Source organism: Alligator mississippiensis, chromosome 2, assembly GCF_030867095.1.
Source record: "Alligator mississippiensis isolate rAllMis1 chromosome 2, rAllMis1, whole genome shotgun sequence".
NCBI lineage: Eukaryota > Metazoa > Chordata > Crocodylia > Alligatoridae > Alligator > Alligator mississippiensis.
In genome coordinates, this window is record NC_081825.1 from 8296229 (window position 1) to 8316104 (window position 19876).

At 46.6% G+C, this 19876-nt stretch overlaps 1 protein-coding gene across 4 annotated transcripts in view; it reads left to right on the top strand.

Annotated features, from left to right (window-relative positions):
• Positions 1–19876, top strand: part of SMOX (spermine oxidase) — a 68945-nt gene that overhangs the window by 36993 nt on the left and 12076 nt on the right. For 2 of the 4 annotated variants that reach the window (XM_014597101.3, XM_019495640.2), the window contains exons 3-5: positions 4003–4229; positions 11219–11392; positions 15371–16070. In XM_014597101.3, coding sequence (XP_014452587.1) covers positions 4003–4229; positions 11219–11392; positions 15371–16070 — 1101 coding nt within the window. Of the gene's footprint in view, positions 1–2967; positions 3313–4002; positions 4230–11218; positions 11393–15370; positions 16071–19876 lie in introns of those variants that run through there. The other 2 variants (XM_019495641.2, XM_014597102.3) reach the window with 2 other exon arrangements.

Sequence of the window (19876 nt, forward strand, 5' to 3'; positions counted from 1 at the left end):
GCCTGGTCATAACTATTAGCACCTCATTGAGGCTTTTAACTGTGTTATTCAGAGCACCAGCCCACACGGCCAGTCCAGCCACTTACTCCTATGAGGATGTGCTTTGCACCTGGGTCTGTGTAACAGCCAGAGTGGGAGACCTGGCTCAGGAAAGAGAAAGCACTCAGCCTCAGGATTAACTGTCCCATGTGTCATGCAGGTTCTTGTCTGCCAGAAGAGCTTGCTTTATTCAGTTTATGTTGTGGCCAAACTCAGTCTCCTTTGCTATAATTTAAACCTGTTGCTTCCTGTCCTATGCCAGTGGACATGGAGGATGATTTTATAACCTTCCTCTTCGCAGTAACCGTCTGCGTGATTACAAGTGTCCGCACAAGTGAGGACATGGGAACTTGAGAACGGTAGTGTGGTTGCTCATGCTTGGGTTGGGTCAACCAGGCCTACATCAGAGTGCAGAGCTAACAGCAGGGAAGCCTTGTCCTTGGTGACAGCTACCTTAGGTCGAACTTTTGTTACCACTCTCTCCATTGACCAGAACTTGAACGTGAAGCGGGTACCACCCTCTGTTTGACGAACTGCTTACTGCAGCCTAATATATACAGACCAGGAGACCGAATCTGACCTAAATGATGCTACTTGGTTACTATAGCAAGGAGGAAATGAGACTTCCTATGGCTTCTGTGCCTGTTTTTCATACATTACTTTATTTATTTAGATATAGCTATAGAGATATATGCATGTACATATGTATCATATTTATTCAAATCCAAGATGCAGCTTTTTTCCTATTCAACAGGGGGTGGGGGGAAAGAAACCTTGTCTTGAATTGGAGTGTGGCCTGGGGCCAACAGCTGCTGCGGCTCTGGCTCCAGCCCTGGGCCAGGGGAGATTGCACAGTGGGGTGGGAGGAGCACAGGGGAGATCATGCGGTGCGGGGTGGGGTAGATTGCGTGGTGTGTGGCCTGGGGGAGCGTGCCGGACAGCACACAATGGCAGCGGAGCTGCTGCAGCTCTGGCCCTGGCCCTGAGCTGGAGGAAGCTGTAGCTGCTGCGTAGGGTAAGTGACTGGGGGCGGGAGGGGAAGGAACGAGTGTCTGGGGGGCAGGCTTTGGGGGTCAAGTGGGAAGGCGGCTGTGGGGCGGGTGCCAGGGGGTGCAGGTTGGGGATCAAGGGACAGACTGCTTGGCCTCCCGTGGATTTGGGTAAATACAATTTTATATATCTATAGTTCACTGTGTTGCTACTTGACATGATGCCCAGAGAATAACTGTGTAGCGTAAACTTTTATGAATGAGTGCAACAGGCACTTTTTATGGGGACTTTTTTCTATTCAATTAGTAATTCAAATGAGATTAGCATTGGGGCTGTTTGGTTTTTTCAAGCTCTGAAGGGCCCTTGAACTAAATTGGGGTTTTGCCTGTTAAAGAATGTGATTAACGCTTTCTTTTTAAATCATTTATCATGCGACTTACTCCAGGATGACTCTGGCTTATCTTCTTGGAGTAGTGTTGGTTAATGAGTTTCTAAATATACAGGTGAGCGAGGCTATTTTTAGTTCCCTGCATTTAATCGCATTCCACACAACTGCTCCTATGGAAAACACTAAGAAGAAATGGCTCTCCTTCTTTGCATGTAATTTGACAATGAAATAAATGCCTCCAAGTGCAGAGACGAGGAACATGTTAGATATTTGTATTTCTTTAAATAAGCAGCTGTTTTATTTAACTAGGAATCAGATTCTGTTTGGAAATTAGTGGGGTTATGGCTGAATGATCCTTGTTTAATTAGAGCAGAATGTGACCTAAATTTTACTCCTTTTGCTGCTGATGTGGTATGCTGTGGACTGTAGGAAGAGTGCCAGTACCAGGATACCACTTAAACCTGGAATATTTATGAGCACTACACCATTTACTACTGTGCAGCCCTGATTTTCCACTAGGCTGGGCGCTCGGTGGGGGCATTGCAGTGCAATAAATATTTACACATTGGGGTCCTGATTCCTGTAAATGCTTAAGGTCACGCACACGCGTAGGTCATTGCATATTCAGGGCCTTGGAGTATAATGTCTGCCAGAACAATCAGCACTGAACTTAAAAATAAATAGCTCTTTACTTAGAAGACCAAATGTCTGGGGCTTTGCTTTGAAATAGTGACTCACTCGTACAGCATAGCATTGCTTCTTACAGCACACCCGCAGTAAATATTAGCGTGCTTTGAATTGCCATGTGATGGGTTTTTTAAGTGGTAAGCGCAGTTCTTACACGATCAAGTACGCTGTGGCTGATAGGGAAGAACGTACCCGTCAATCCAGGTAAGATGTCCATGTAACCTATTGGACGTTGCAGTACCACATGGGTTTAACAGTGACATAAATTTGACCCAACAGTGTCCATTATTCACTAAAACTAAATTTGGGAGCCATCCATGAACTTCTGCAGAATCCAACTACAAAAAGAAACACTGCAAAATTTAATATAGAATCCAGTGGAAGTGGTGCTTGTTTTTAACTGTTAAACCTCCACCAGTATCATCAGCCTGAACACTGGAGCATCCGCTTAATACATGGGAACTTGACCTCAGAAGTGGTTAGACATAGCTAGAGGGACTTCTGAATCTGGCCGATCAGTTTGCTTTGTCCAAACAGAAATGCAGTAATGAAAACTGAATGTTTTTTAACCCGATACCACATCTTCTTAAAGAAACTACTTGTATTCTTCAAAGGCACAAATAATTCAGTATGTCCTGACTCTACTTTTTGGAAATGCCCATGCTTTTATGTATTTCAGAGAGTCTGTGTCCTTTTTTTAAGTAACACGGGTCTGTCATTGCAGGGCAAGGCTTTCCAGCTAGTTAAAATAATCCGGTCGAGTCTGCCATTACATGGTAGTCTCATTTCCACCCCCCGGCCTCGACATTCCTCTGCTTTAGGGATACAGATGCCTCTTTCCTTAAACTTGAACAATAATCACCTTCTCTCCAAATAAATTCTAAGTCTGAAGGCTTCAAGTGGCCAACCGATCATTTTACTCCCTCTCGTTGTAGTTCTTTTCCGATCCGTTCCACTGTATTCTTTGAAGCTCTCTTTGCAGTGCTACAGTGCAGGCTGACACGCCACTCTTCTTTCTCTCCCTCCACACTCTACCAGTGTACACCTAGTACCACAGAAATGATCAATACAGCCTCTGATGGTGTCAACTCTAGCAATGATAGTAGACACCACGAAACCTTACCATTGCACCACTCACCGAGATACCAAAAACACGTACGTCACTTCTGAAGATATTAAACACTGGCGATTTCCCAAGCATCCTTGCAGTAGGTATATTAATACTGTCTCCCATTTCATCGGTGGGCAAACTGAGGTCGTGACATGCACTGAACCAGTGGCTAAGTTAAGACAGAGCCAGTGACCCTGCATTGTGCCTAAACTGTTAGGCCAGTAGTTCTCAACCTTTTTAGACCCAAGGCACCCCTCGGAAAATGCCGGCGTTTAGCTGTCACTCGGTTTTTGACTATAGACAGATACTAGAGCAGTTCTTTTGTTGCAAAGAACTCAAAATGAGTGCAGCAGATGAGAATTTTTTGGGCGCTGGATTCCTATTTGACGTCTCTGGGTTTATCTCGTGACTGGTGTGTCGATGTTTTTACACCAGCAGTGCTAATACACCCTTAAAAGTATGTCACTGCACCTCAGGGTGCCATAGCACTGGTTGAGAATAACTGCATTAGGCTGTTGATATTGTTCACATTGGATTTTCTTTAGGGAGCTCCCCAGTTGTGATTTATCCCCTATTTTTGACACTTCCTTCATGGAGACTGTGGATGAAAGAGCATTTGTACAACCCTGGTCCTAAGTGAAAGCACTACTTCTATGATGTTTGGCAGGGGGGGCATTGCAGGGCAAATGCGGCTGCTTTGCTGTGCTTACTAGCCTTTATATATTGGGTGTGCACACATTTTTTTGCTGGATCAGTTTACCGTTCTAACTGACTTCTTCCCCTTCAGGGCACGCCACTTTTGAACTGGGAGCTACGTGGATCCATGGTTCGCATGGAAACCCAGTCTATCATCTAGCAGAAGATAATGGCTTACTTGAAGAAACTACTGATGGCGAGAGAAGCGTTGGCCGCATCAGTCTCTACTCCAAGAATGGGGTGGCTTATCATCTTACCAACAACGGGCAAAGGATCCCGAAAGATGTGGTTGAAGAATTCAGTGATTTATACAACGAGGTTGGTATTTAGCAGCCTTATCAGATGGTGCATTTGTCTGAAATCTTTAGCTGCCCGACATTTCTGAAGTTTGGAGGATTTGGAGGCAGTAGAAAAACACCAACCAGTGCCTTGAAATATCTTTAAACGGTATATCGTCTACTTAATCTAATTACTGTTAACTGGCCTCACTGCTTCTGGAATCGGATGGCTGTTAAGAGTAAACAGTCTTTCCACCTTTTGTCATAACCAATACGATGATCAACTTCCAGCAAGTCTCAGTCGTTTGCTTTCGACTGTTGCTACTTAGCTTAATTGGCAGTAGAGCAAGGTTGAGACATAACATTATGATTTGGGGAAAGCCCAACCAGCAGTTGAGGCACTAAACCATTGTAAATGCTCAGTCCAGCCAGAGGTCTGATAGTATGTAAACCCCGCTAGGGGTCAAAAAGCAAATAAAATGTTAGTCTGGAATTAAAGAGAGAAGACTGTAAACGCTGCAACAAATGACATGAGATGGAAACGGTATGCTATCAGTTTGCATACTCAGCCTGTCTCAAAGATAAAAGTAACAGAAAATGTTTAGCAAAAGGAAATAAAAATAATTAGCAGTATAGAAGTATTTGGAAAGAAGAAAAGAGAAGAAGGCAACTTGGTTTTCAGAGAGATGCAAAAAATGTGAAGGGTCTAGAAAAGATAAATTGGGTAAATGTATCTTCTTAGTAAAAGAATAACAAATGTGAAGATTGTTATCTCTCATGCAATGCATAATTAATGATCCCAGTGGCGAGGAGTCATGAAAGGATTTCACATTTATCCATAGCAAAAATGTTCAGCTACTTTGCTGGGAAATCAGCACTTGTGGTTTAGGACATAAGCCAACTCTTAATTGACTAGGATAGGAAGCAACCTTCCCATACTCATGTTAGAGCTTAATGTTCCAGTAGAGGGGTAATTCAGTTTTCTCTGAAGCTTTGCGTGCTGGCCTCCCTTACAGATGTGGTATTGTAACAGGGAAGCCTTTGTGCGGATTCAGAACAGCAAATCCTGGGTTCGTCTCTATGCATCTGGTAGAATGAAAAGTATGAAATCACTGTGAAGCGTAGAAAAATCAAACTGAGAAAAAGTGGATGTACAAAACCCCCACACATTCGGTGATGGATAAATAGATAGTGTGCACTGTGCCTGTGGCTTTGGGACTCTTTGCGCTTGCATAATATGCGGAGGAGAGTATGTCTGTAAACATGCAAACTGACTTAGCATGGCACATGACTTTCAGCTTTTATGTGTTTTTGCTGTATTTGGTCCCTGTTGGCTTTCCTGAGCAGGGTGGTTTGCATGTTCTTGCTTTAATTTCATAATTAAAAGGGATGGCTGGGTTGGAAGGTGGGGATGCAGCATCAGTTCTGGATTTCTCTATTTTGGTTGGTGAGGTTTTAGGTTGGACTGTCTTATAGCATCCCTTAAAGCCACTCTGAGCAAACAGTGGCTGTATTAGTGGTGGCACATAGAGCAATCCTGAAAGCAGGGTGCATGTGACATGCTTGGTGCCTTTCAGGTCCCTGAGGTTCTCTTTTAGCCCTTGTAGCTTCAGTTAGCCTCGTGAGCTGCATCTACATTGCTAGAAGAACCCCGTGTTACATTGACATGGCTAATTCAAGACTGCTACCTCAATGTGAAATCCAAGGCCCAGGTAGCTGTTGAGATGTGTGGTAAGGGTTGACCTTGACTAGTTACATCCAGATAACTATACTGCCTTGTTTCCAGCCTGACTTTTGCATCATTAGCTAACATCATTTAAATGAGCATATATTTTGGTAGTGAAGGCATTGTCATAAAAACCTGCATCCCAGTGACCCTCCCTCTGGAAAAGACACCTGTTTAATGGTTTCAGAGTCCATTGGCTTGACCCCATGTATTGGGCAGTCATTGGAGGAAGGATATTGCCACTGAACAACAAAAAAATTCTCCTCCCTCATTCGCCCCAATCCTAGCTGGGCTTCTTGCCAGTTTGATTTCAAGCTCAGGTACCACAAGGCTGGTCTAAAACTGGTATGATGGAGAGGTGAATCAAGCCCTGGATTTTCAAACTAATTAGAAAAGACCACGTGGAGGATGATTGGAGAGTCTGACAGTCCTGAAGAATTTGTATGGACTGGGATGTGCCACCCACACCTTCTTAATTCAGCACCAAATGACTGGTTGAATTTGCTGTTCATCTGGAAACGGCCTCCTTGAGAGAGCGACTCTCCTGTGATGCGCCGCTTTGAGTGTGAAGGTAAATGTTTGGATGGAGAAAACCCATTATATTAGAGAAGGGGCGGCTAACAGGTTTTCTGTAAGGGTCAGTGGGCTCTGGGATGGACTGCCTTGGAAACTTCAGGGCCCATAGCGTGGCCTGTTTGTTCTCCCTGCTCTTTGAGAAACCTGGTGAGGGTTGCATAGGTCATCTCCAGGTTAGGAGTAGGGAGCTGATGGGATACTTGACTAGAGGTAGTCAGTTTTGCTCATTGGTAGGTGCTTTCAGATTATGTTTTTGGGTACTCTATACCGTATTAAATGAAAAAGGAGAGAGGATCTTCTGGGTGGTCTTTTGGACTACCTTTTGCCATGGTCTTTGAAGTAGCCCTTGTTTGAAGTGTATCGGACATGCTCCAGTAGCTGTGTCATGGCAAAAGGGTAAAGTTGGGTAGTAATTCCAGTTGGAAGAACTTTCTGCTTCATATCTTAAAAATGGGTTTGTCTTGAAATGTTCACGAGCAGGTTGGACAGACACTTGGCTGATTTAGTTAGAAACCTGCCTGAAGAATCTTGCCTTGAGTTAGGGTGCTTGACTAGGTGAGCTCGTGAGATCCCTTCCAGCCCTCCGTTCCTGTGACCCTATACATGAGGCCCCATGTACCCTTTGATGCCTTCTGCAGGTAGGAATAGTTTCCTGAGTAGCTCAGAGTCTCCTAGAAGATCTCAAAACAACCCAGATGAAGTCCTGTTCTCAAGGCAATGAGGACCTCAACCTGGCTTGAGGTTGGACCTTTTGTGTGGTGACTTGCCAGGCTTTGTATTTTTGTGCAGGTCTCTGTAACATGTCTATACTTTCAGATTTTTGTGTGCATCTCCTTGCCATCACTGGAAGCAAAAATATAACTTTCCACAGGCAAGCTTAGGAAGTGTGCTCAGTTCTGAACTTGGTCAGTATATTTATATGGTGACAGCCCTCTCTGTCATTCTCTGCTGTTACTTCTCACCTCTTCTTCATATGCATCAGGTTCCTGGGTTGCCATTTGCAGAATCATTTAGCTCTCTCTCTCAAGAGGAAGAACAGAGGACGTCATGACTGTAACTCCTAGATGATACCACAGGACAAATGATAAATGAGGAGGGGGATGAGATGGGAGCTGGAAGACAGATTGATTGGTGTGCACCATGCAGGCATTTCTCTCTCTCTTTTTTTTAACCGAGTGCCCAGCGAAGAGTGCGATGGACATAAAGACCTGTCTGGTTATCTTCTCTCAGCCAAATTGTAACTGGGTTTTAACAGTTTTGCTTGTCTTGTGAATGCATTATCTGCTTACAGCTTCCAATCAGCTTAGAAAAGCTGAGCTGCTTTATGCCGAGGTGATGTTTGTGGCAGCTTTCAGCTGCATTGGCTGGCAGCGGTCTGGGCCTCAGAAATCGGGGCCATTGTGGGAGTGCTTGGACTGTGTGTGTTGAAATTTGGTAGTATTTCTCATGAATAGGGAGGGGTCAGGGACATTTTTTTCCTTCCCATGACTGTAGTGAAGGGCAGTGGCTTTTACCTCATTTGTTTGGAAATCCTGATTCCTAGGATTGACTTGATGCCAAATTTGTTGCCTAAGGGCCTTGTCCCTTTCCTATTTTCTTCTGCTCATCCTTTGTCTTGTGCTATGACTCCTCCTTACATGATTTTCCTCCCTACTTCTCAATTTTTTTTCTTTATTTTTATTTTCTGGGTCTCCTCCTCCTTCTGGAGCATCGAGGTAGAGCAGTTCCAGCATCTCACCAGGGCTCCAGAGGCTGCCCTCCAGTAGATCATTATCGACGGATACCCAGTCATATAAGCAGAGCTTGGGCATGATGCGTGTCACATGGCACACCGGCTATATATACCTTAGCCCCATGAGCTAGATGGCCAGTCCAGCTTGGGCAGACCTTTGCCTTTTGCCCCTCTTATGACCCATCCTTTGAGTTGCTTTCTCTTCTATTTCTTTCTGTCCTTCCTTTTCCCCCTTCTAACTCTTCTTTTCCCCCAGTTCACTTCCCATCACTGTTACCACCCTTGTCTTGTCTTGTCTTCTCTTGCCCATCTCCTCGCTGTCATCAGGAGCCAGCTCTGTGTAGTTCATCAAGGGCCAGGAGCCAGGTACAGGGGGACCAGCCGTGCCAGTGGAAAATGGGAGAAGTCTTGAAGCTTCAAGTGTCCCCTGAAGCCTTTTCTGGGAAGCCAGTATTTTGCAATTCCTAGCAGAAGGGGGGGGGCAGGAGATGTGTGAAGAGTGTTGGGAGGGTAAGTAGTGTCAGCCATTTTTCCATAATTACTCAGCAGCACTGGTATGTCACAACCATTAATATCCAGCTCCTTTGGAGAGGTCATGTGTCATCGCCAAAACACCTTTGATGGTGGAAAAATTTCCAAGTCGGGGCCTGGCTCGTATACTTCTAATTCATCATGTTCCCCTGAGGCACGGCATCTAAGTGCAGGTGACTAATCCTAGGCGGACACGTTGTTAATGGGTTTGGTTGTGCTTCTGGGATGAGTGTTTTCTGAGCTTTCCTGTCTGCTGTTTTGAAATTACTCTGAGTTTTGTTTTTTTTAATATTTAGAGATGAAATCCTGTGAATCACAGGTGATTGCCGGGATCATTTATACAACCAGTGTGATTCTACCCCATGGGCACAGGTGCTGGAGTGTGTTTGGTATTTTTGGTCAAGTTAACTTCCTCAGTAGAAATGCTGGAGCAAGAGAAGGGTTCAGCACTGGTTTCAAAAGGGGAATACTTTGGGTAAGCAAGGGGGTTTATTCTGCAGGCTTGGTCCCTTGGCCTAAGGACTTGGATCAACCCAGGACTTGCAGGGTGAGTGAGGACAATAAAGGGACTGTGCCTAGGGGATTATTTTTCATAGCTCTCTAGCTCCCTTGTGGTTTCTGAGTAAAGTTTTTATGTGTTTGCATGTGAGAATCCTTTAAGCCTGTGTTCACTGTTGTACTTCCCTGCTGTCACACCAGGACGTAACTGGGAAACCACAGATGGATGGATTCTGAGGGGAATGAGACTGAAGTAGCTGGAGAATCTAGAGGGCTGACGTGCTGAATCTGTCCAGGTCTAAGCAGGCAATTAGGTGTCAGGCACCAGGGGGGGTGTACATACATCCTGACTCGACTTAGTGACTCAACTAAGTTGACTTAACTAAGTCAACTTAAGTTAAGCCACATTGGAGCGTACACACTAAGGCTAAATCAGCCATAGCAGCTTCTACTGCTCTTTGTACACAAGAAGCCAGTCCCCAATGTCGAACCCTCTCTGCCTCTGCTCTCACTCTGTTAAAACTCCCAGCATCAGGCCTTGCTGCACAGTAGTCCACGAATAGCTGCTCTGTAGTCGGCATACACTGGAAGGCAGCTGAGTCACAGACCCACTGGCGGCTCCTATTTTGTAGCTTGCATGGCAGGTTATAGCTGCAAGGATTGCACAGTCTGTCATGGTGAGGGGTATTGGAGGTAATGGGTTCCGCTCCCATGTTTTTGGGGGAACAGACACACACAGTGTGCATCTACACGTGAAGTTAATGCAATAAATTCCGACGCATATTGTGCCCGAGTTTATTGCTTCTGGGTGCTGCATTTACATGTGCGCTTGAGACTGCAGTGCACTGAGCCAGGCTGGAGCAGCCTTGGCTGGCAGGGGTTCCAAGTCTGTCAGCCTGGGGCTGCTCCGACCTGGCTCGGTGTGCTGTGGATGGGCTGGTTGGGGCATGAGTGTGGTCTGACCTGGCTCAGTGTGCTGTGGACAGGCTGGTTGGGGCACGACTGTGCTCTGACCTGGCTCTGTGTGCTGTGGACAGGCTGGTTGGGGCACGAGTGTGCTCCGACCTGGCTTGGTGTGCTGTGGACAGGCTGGTTGGGGCATGAGTGTGCTCCGACCTGGCTTGGTGTGCTGTGGACAGGCTGGTTGGGGCATGACTGTGCTCTGACCTGGCTCAGCGTGCTGTGGACAGGCTGGTTGGGGCTTGAGTGTGCTCGGACCTGGCTCGGTGTGCTGTGGCGGGGCTGGTTGGGGCACGAGGGTGCTTCGACCTGGCTCGGTGTGCTGTGGAGGGGCTAGCTGAGGCACGATGGTGCTCCATTGCGGAGCTCGCCGGCAGGCAGCCCTCGCACGGAAGCATTCTTGTGCCCCATCTAGTCCCGTCAGTGTCTACGTGTGAGTTGCTGCACACTAAAGAATGCCGCTGTAGAATAGTACTAACCTACGGTGGAGTTAATTAGTTTACTGCAGCCTAATAGGGCCAAACGTGTAGACACGGAGACTTTACTGCAGAACTAATTTAGGTAGCTTCGCGGTAAATGTCTCGTGTGGATGCGCCCAGAGTTTCTAAATGGCTCCCGGGTGATATTGAATGTCGATGAAGCTGTGCCAGGCAGCAGCACCCTCGTTAGCATCAAGCTGATTAATATGCAGAAAGTCTAATAAGCATATCCATGCTGGAGTATCCTGTACAGATGGCACTGCTGTTTGGCACAGTAAATTTTCAGTACAGATCTGGCATAAAAGTACTTCCATTTTGTCTTGAGCTACTGGTTTCCTATCCTCTTCTGAACTAGTAGAAATATTGGCACTCCCCGTGGCGGTCGTAGGGTGTACGGTGAGCCTCCTGATTTGAATCTCCAGTTAGAAGTGGTGACGTGAGCGGCACATGCAGGTGCTTGGGTTCTATACATTTGAAGTCTGATACCTGCTGTGAGTCGCTCTCTCTTTCTGTCCCGTCTCCGACAGGTCTATAACCTGACTCAAGAGTTCTTCCAACGTGGTAAACCAGTCAATGCTGAGAGCCAGAACAGTGTGGGCGTCTTCACACGGAGTGTCGTGCGCAAGCGCATCAAGGCCGATCCAGATGACTCGGAGGCCATCAAGAAGCTCAAGCTAGCAATGATTCAGCAATATCTTAAGGTGCGTGCCTAAAATAAAAGGCAACTCAGTTATGGACCCCAGAGGCCTAGCTAGGAGTTCCCCATCGCTGGGGATTGGCTTTGTGTGTCCTTTCTGCCTTTGGCATGTTCTCTAGTTCAAGGCTGTATATTAAACTGTATTCAGAAGCTGAAAGCCTCTGTAACAGGCTGGCAAAAAGTAACGTCCCATCAGTTAGATTGAATTCTCTGGTGAGAGGTTATAACCCATAGTCCTGTCTTGTCGCTCCTAACGAGGCTTTCTCCCTGTGACTTATAACAGTAATCAGCCTAATGGCAGCACCCTGGGCATCTATATACATGCTCCAGGCATGGGGGGAGGGACGATGCTTTAATTAGAGCAGCTCTGGGAGCCACTGTAATTAAAGCACTCTGAGCATCTCATGTATCAGCGTCCCCTCACTTCAAAATGGTGGTGGGGGCGCTTTATCTAAAGCTCATCAAATGAACTTTAATTAAAGCATTCCTGCTACCATTTTGAAGCATGGGGACACTGATACATGAGACGCGGAGGCTGGCGGCAGCACAGAAATTCCAGCAGGCTCAATTAATCGAGTAATTACAGTGTGTTGGAGCAGCCTCCGTGCTCGTGTATAGGTATCCCCGGGTCTACATGATCCGGGCATGGTACCATATTTTCTCACACAAACTGTAATCTGGAATAAGATATGCACCTTGTTTTTGAACGAAGAAGGAAAGCTTTCCTCGAGTAGCAGCAGGTAGGGAGCCAGGCCTGCTCCTTGTTCTGCTCTGTGCAGGTTGTGTACCGACTTTACTTTTGCTTTTACCTGGCTGAAGCTTAAGTGGCAGAAACTGCTGTTACTGTATTTCCTCGCACATAATGCACACTCATTTCCAGCAGCTGGTTTTCGGTGTGTGTTGTATATGAGAAAATACAGTGTCTTTATTTCCCTTCTGTCTCTCTCCAGAGCTTGGAAACCAGGACACTAACTCTAAAAATAAAATGCTATTGGAGCAGTCCCTGCAAACTAAGTCGCAGAGCAACTTAAAGGAAGCAGTGTTCATTAGAAAGCCAAGAGAAAGTAAAGCCAAAGGTAAAGGGTAGAAACCCACATCCTAATTTCCTCCTCTATGCTTTGCAAGTGGATCTTGTCTACTTTGTGCCCTTACAGCTTCAGTTGAAAGCTCTGTGGGACTAAGACTTGTACAGCACTTGACAGATAATAAATGGTATTAGTTTGACACGTGGGGCCAGATCCTACTCTTTTAGGCATATAAATGCAATCCTATTCCATCCTGTCAGAGTCCCTGAAAAAGCACTAGCATATCTGCTTTTCTAATACACTGTTCTAGTTTTAAGATTAAATCAGAGATAGCAGCAAGGAGAAGGACCCACACCTTTTGTCTTATCCATTTTTCAGAGATGTTAGCAGAATGGAATAGGTTCATACTTAGGCATCTAAGTCTCATTAGGTGCTTAAGAGGTAGAGTAGGATCTAGACCTTAAAAGTTTATATACCTCACAGAGTGAATAAGATCTGGCCTTTTATGTTTTAACTTGTCATATGAATTAAAAGGTTATGTAATGAGGAAGGGGAGGCACACAGCAGTCCTGTGAAGTAGGTAAGTATGTTTAATCCTCAGTGTCTTGCTTGCCATTCCCATGTGTCCACCTTATTACCAATACGCTTCCCACCAAACTAAGAATAATGTTTTGGCTTTTAAATCCGTGTTTATAACTAGTGGGTATAGGACAATTATGGGACTATTTTTGTGGCGTAACAAAATAAGAGCATGACACAAAGATGGTCCAATAAACACTAATTATTTACTATATTATCCACAGAAAAATATCAGTGCAAAACAGCTTATAATTTGAGGGGTGCTTGGTGTTAATAGTTACTATTATCATATATGACTACCACATTACTTTGGAGATTTTTTCTAATCCATGTGAATGCCTCTTACCAAGTAAATGGCAGACCAGCAGCAGCAAAGATTATAATGCAGAGAAGACCCTCTACTTGGAGCAAACAAATATCCTTTTGTGTATTGGGAATTCTTTGCATGGCATTTTCCTCTGATTTATCATTAAATCAGTGTTGCAACCTGGCCGCATCTGCAGGGGGAGGTGCGATCTTTGGGAGATGGCATGGGATTAAGATCTTAGTCATTTGTGGTCATTAAAGAGTGCGTGGTCTTTTGGATAAGAGGATGGGTGTTAACTCTGGGATCTTGGCCAACTTCCACCCTGGATAGTTGTGTCTTTGCCTTCCTAGGAAGCCCTTCTGCACATTTTTGTTGTAGTCAGAATGATGCAACAGCCATTGCTTATCCTCAAAATGGGAGAGCTTCCTATAAACAGGGACAGGGATCTCCACAGTTTCTCCTGGAGTCCACTGGTGGGTATTCAGATGGGCTAGCAGCAGCAGAAGACCTTTTAGATAAAGCCCCTATTTTTTTGCAGGATGTACAATACATTACATTTAGAAAAGGACAAAACCTAAAAATTTACACTTATCTAAATCTTCTTTTAACTGTATCTTTAAAGTTTAAAGCTGTTTTTTAACTTGGTTGGGGTCATACAGGGTGGGTTCTAGACCTAGCGCACATTCTGATTGGGGACGAAGCAATACTTTCTGTGGTGGACACAGGTTTTCAGGGAAAAAAGAAGACGTTTCATTAGTTAGGCCTATCTCCTGCAACAAGATCCAGGCAAGTAGACCTGTGTGCCTTTACATTGCCTCGTTGAAGACAGTTCTGCATGGGCAGAGGAATATACCTGAATGGATCTGATCATGGAAATGGAGTCATAGATGGTGTATACTTCAAGGCAGAAGTCTGTTGTTCTCTGGCTGTGAAAAGCTTAGCATTACTTTTTGAACTTTCCTAAGTAATAACTTGTCTGCGTGCATTGGGCATCCCAGCTTATGGGAGAGCGGAGTCTTCCTGTCATGCAGTAACTAGCTATGCAAAGCCAAGGTTTTGCATGCCCCATGGTGAGAGGATGCTAAGTCTGCCAGACTTATAAACAAGGAAATTACAGTTTGGAAAAACCTCGGTAATTGGCAAAGAGGCAAGACAGATGATTGTAACAGTGCTTCTACATTAAACATTAGACAGAAGCAATCACAGCTGTGCAATGCTCATGAGTCCAGTAGTTAGAAACCTAGAAAGAGAAGGTGGGAAGAATGGAGGGCCACCTCCCCCTGGTGTTCGCACTGGAGACCGATCACAAGACAGGCCTACCGCTCCACCCGCTTTGCTGTCGGATTGAGGCCTGATGTTTTTGCTGGCATTAACCAGGTGCTCCTTGAGCATTGCTAGTCAGACCGAACGAATCCAAGGTCAGTCTCCCAGCCTTGCCTCGCCTTCCCCCTCTCTTCTTATTTAGTTCCCTTTACATCAGACTGTGTCAGGCAGCCACAGATTCATAGCTCATTGAATGCTAACTGTTTCGTGGCCTGCTAAGTTCCATACCGTAGACATAGCTTTGAAAACTTTGTTCAACTGAAGTCAAATTATGGAGTAAGAATCTGCCACCATCGGTCAGGGAAATTTGAAAGTAGGCTGATAGCACAGCATAGGTTCATCTTTGGTTTGAGCAACAATTATTAGTTGATCTGTATTTTGTGCTCCGTCTTTTCCCTGGCTGGAAAAATGCAGTAGGATGTCAGGATATTGGTTTAAAATCTTGGAGATGATAGAACGTCCCGTGCTTGAACTCATACAGTTACGCTGAGATATCAGAGTATTGCAGTAAGAAAGCATCCGATTGGTTTTCAGAGTTGATTCGAAGTGGAATAGGGACCCGTTTTTTCCGGCGCTCTGGCGAGAAGATGCCGTATTAGTAAACGTGGCATGGGTGTAGTGCAAGGGACTTGAAAGTCAAGTCTCTGAGTTCCCTTCCCAACTCGCCCGTTAACTCACCGTGTTGTATCTGTACCCCAATGGCATGGGTAGCTCTGTGGAAACATTGTTTTGTGTTACCTTCCACTAGGTGGAGAGCTGCGAGAGCAGTTCCCATAGCATGGATGAGGTCTCGCTCAGTGAATTCGGAGAATGGACCGAAATCCCTGGTGCCCATCACATCATTCCTTGTGGCTTTATTAAGATTGTGGAGATCCTGGCCCGGTCGATCCCGGAATCTGTTACCCAGCTCCGCAAGCCAGTCAAGTGCATCCACTGGAACCAGTCTGTCAGCAAGGAGATCGAGCGCGTGGCCGACCACAACAGCGACAGCACCGAGGAGGACAAGGGCTGCAACGTCTTTGTGGAGTGCGAGGACTGTGAGTTCATCCCAGCCGACCACGTCATTGTGACAGTATCTCTTGGGGTCCTGAAGAAGCACCACAAGAGCATGTTTCACCCCCGTCTGCCCGAGGAGAAAGTGATGGCCATTGAGAAACTGGGCATCAGCACCACCGACAAGATCTTCTTAGAGTTCGAAGAGCCCTTCTGGAGTCCCGAGTGCAACAGCATCCAGTTTGTCTGGGAGGACGAGGCGGAGAGCGAGAGCTTGACCTACCCAGAGGAGCTGTGGTATAAGAAGATCTGCAGCTTTGATGTCCTGTACCCACCGGAGCGGTACGGCCATGTGCTGAGCGGCTGGATCTGTGGAGAGGAGGCTCTGATCATGGAGAAGTATGATGATGAAACTGTAGCGGAAACCTGCACTGAGATGCTGCGTAAATTTACAGGTCAGCAATTGGCTTGTTCCTTTGGTGGGTAGATACGGAGCTGGGGAGGAGGGGTGGAGCTGGGGGGTGAAGGAGGGAAATGCAGTAAAGCCGTTAGCAGCTCTGTGGCTGCGCAAGGGCTTCAGAAGCACCTGCTGCAGGATGCATTTTCTCTTCCATCTCCCAGGGCAGCTCCTGTAAAAGCCAGTGTCTTTCTGAGACCATAGAAAGATGATGGTGACTGGCACGCTCCATCAGCTGATCGGTGTCGGTGCCACCGGATTGCATGCACTTTGCTTTTTCAGCCCCAGTAGCACTGTGCCAGCTGTGACAGCTACAGCAGCACAGTGACGGGATTCTTGTGCCCAGATCCTGGCGTACATGACTGTCGTTCCATTCACTCCATGGAGCTGTGCCAGTTTAGACCAGCTGAGGATCTGGCATGTGGGGTCCTATCTGTGACACCCGTTCATGGGAAGTGGCATCATCCTACATTTTTAGGTGTCCGTTCATGTTCTCAGCTACCCAGAACGAGATGCTCAGAAGTTCATTTTGATTTCAGAGGCACTCCGCACACTCCGGTTCAGTGGCAGTTGTTGCTAATCCGGTAGGATCACAGGTGTATCATACAGCCAACACGGGAGGCACCAAACTTCAGTGATTCCTGCCATGACCACCTGTAGGTCTGTTGCCAGTGACTTCCTGACCTTCCCACAGGGAAAGAGCTGTGTTATTGAGGCTGATTTCATTTAAATCTGCTAAGGTCTTTGAGATCTTCAGATAAAAGTCTATGTAAAAATCTAGAGCATTTGTATGAATAGCAACGATGGCCAAATCATTGTCCAGTTTCAGTTTTATGGTCTGATCTGCACCAAAACTAATAATAATAAAAACCCAATGTCTCATCAAAGGTTAGAAATGTGTCTGTGCCTTCAAGGTGCCTATCCCAGGGCTGACGTATTAATATCAGCAAATTTCACCATGCTTTCCAAATTTCAGATGGGTTTCCACAATGTCTCCATGTGTCTAGGGACTCTGTTATCCCAATGTTTCATGTTGCCAAGTGATATGAACAGTCAGGTTTCGCCTCTTCATACAAGGTCCAAGATTTATGGTTTATCTCAGGGCTGTCAAAATCACACTGGCCAGATGCAGGCTGTAGGAGATTTTCCCAGGCTGGAATTGGCACAGGGCATGGGGCAGTGGCAGTGGCAGCTGCGGAGGTGGCTGCAGCCATCGCAGCTGTGGCAGGGGCAGCTACCTTGGCAGTGGTGTCCAACATGGTGACACTGGGAGAAGCTGCTTGTCACATTGGACATGCTAAACACACGTGGTAGCGAGTGGGGTTGAATCCTGATCCTGTTGGAAGTCAGTGGGACAACTGCCACTTACTTCAGTGGAGCTGTAATTTCATAGTGCATCCTGATTTCCCCCTAGGCCACCATTCACATAATGGATGACTAACAGAAAAGCAAATGTAGGTGTTTCAAGTGCCTGATAGTGCTACATGTTCTCTGATGTTTATCGTGAAGCTGCTGAGAATGTGTGTAACAATGTAGATTTTCTGCTTCTGATTTTGGCCATAGTCAGAATTGTGTTCCTTAAGACTAATGACCAAAATTTTATCCATCAATGCTGTCCAGTCATCCTGTCCCAGATGCAGTGCCCATTGACATAGATTCATAGAAATTCGGGCTGGAAGGGACCGCGGAAGATCATCGAGTCCAGCCCCCTGCCCCAGGGGCAGGATGTCAGCTGAGGTCATAGGATCCCAGCAAGATAAGCATCCAAATGTCTCTTGAAGGCGTTCAAAGTAGGTGCTTGAACCACCTCCGGTGGCAGGCTATTCCAAACCTTGGGGGCTCGGACAGTAAAGAAATTCTTCCTTATGTCCAGTCTGAAACGGTTTTGCAGGAGTTTGTGACTGTTGGATCTTGTCCTCCCTTGTGGCGCCCTGGTGAACAGGTGTTCCCCCAGATCCTGATGAGCACCCCGATAAACTTATAGGTGGCCACAAGATCACCCCTGAGCCTGCGCTTTTCCAGGCTGAAAAGTCCCATAGCTCTCAGCCTCTCTTCATAAGGTCTGTTTTCCTGACCTCTGATCATGCACGTGGCTCTCCTCTGCACCCTCTCCAGCTTCTCCACATCCTTTTTGAACTGTGGAGCCCAAAACTGGACGCAGTACTCCAGCTGCAGCCTCACCAAGGCCGAGTACAACGGGAGAATGACGTCCCGGGATTTGCTTGAGAAGCATCTATGGATGCAAGCTTGCTTTACTAGCCGCAGCAGCACACTGAAGGCTCACATTCATCTTGTGGTCAATCAGTCCCTTTCATCTGTAGTGGTAGCCAGCGTAGCACTGCTGAGCCTATAAGCACGCCACAGGTTTTTCTTCCCAAGGTGGAGTACCTTGCATTTTTTGGTGTTAAACGCCATCCGGTTTTCGTCCGCCCATTTCCTGAGCCTGTCAAGGTCTGCCTGGATCACCCTCCTGTCCTCAGGTGTGGATGCTTTACTCCTAAGTTTTTAGTGTCATCGGCAAACTTGGCCAGTCCGGTTCTGATACCAATGTCCACATCATTAATGAAGATGGTGAATAATATGGGACCAAGGACAGAGCCTTGGGTGACCCCACTGGTCACGGCGCACCACGATGATTGACTTCCATCAACCACCACCCTCTGGGTCTGACCATGGAGCCAATTCCCCAGCCAGTGAATTGTGGTGAAGCCGAGGCCACAGTTGGCCAGTTTTGCTAAAAGGTGATCATGGGATAGCAGATCGAAGGCTTTTTTGAAGTCAAGATATATGACATCAATCTTTTCCCCCTTGTCCAGGTGATAGGTCATCTGGTCATAAAAGGAAATAGGATTGGTCAAGCAAGACCTACCTGCAACAAACCCATGCTGGGTATCCTTCAAGATGTTGCCATCAGCCAGTCTCTTGAGAATGGTCTCTGATAATGTTTTCTAAGACCTTCCCCGGGATAGAAGTCAGGCTGATGGGCCTGTAGTTTGCTGGATCCACTTTTCTCCCTTTCTTGAAGATGGGCACCACATTGGCCTTTTTCCAGTCTTCGGGCACTACACCAGAGTGCCAGGAGCTCTCGAAGATCTGTGCCAGGGGCTGAGCTATGATGCTTGCCAGGTCCTTGAGTACCCTGGGGTGTAAGCTGTCGGGGCCGGCTGACTTGAAGGTATCCAGCCTCTCAAGGTGTTCCTTCACAAGGTCAGCATTGACGGAGGGTAAGGAATCACCCTCACCCAGGCCCGTCCCGTAATGGGCAGGGGCGTCCCGTGAGACTGGTGAAAGACTGACGCAAAATACCCATTTAGCAAGTTGGCTTTTTCCTGGCCGTCAGTTGTCAGCTATTCCGTCTAGTTTAGCAGGGGTCCAGTGTTGCCCTTGCTTTTCCTCCGGCTCCCCACATATCTAAAAAAAGACTTTTTATTGTCCTTGATACTTATTGTTCTTGATACTTGTAGCCAGTTGGAGTTCAGTCATAGCCTTGGCTTTCCTGGTTTGCTCTCTGCAGGTTTGGACCAGTGCAGAATATTCCCCCTTGGAGGTGCATCCTGTCCTTCATCCTTTGTAGGCCTTTCTTTTTAGAAGCAGGAGGTCCGCTAGTTCCCCGCAGAGCCAAGGGAGCCGCTGTGCCCTTTTGCTGCCTTTCCTCTGAGATGGAATAGACTTTGCTTGCGCATCCAGGATCGCTCCCTTGAGGAGCAACCACTCGTCCTGAACTCCCCTCCCCTTGGGGTCGTGGTCCCTTAGGGCCTCACCGACGAGCTGCCTGAGCTTGTCAAAGTCGGCTTTTCTGAAGTC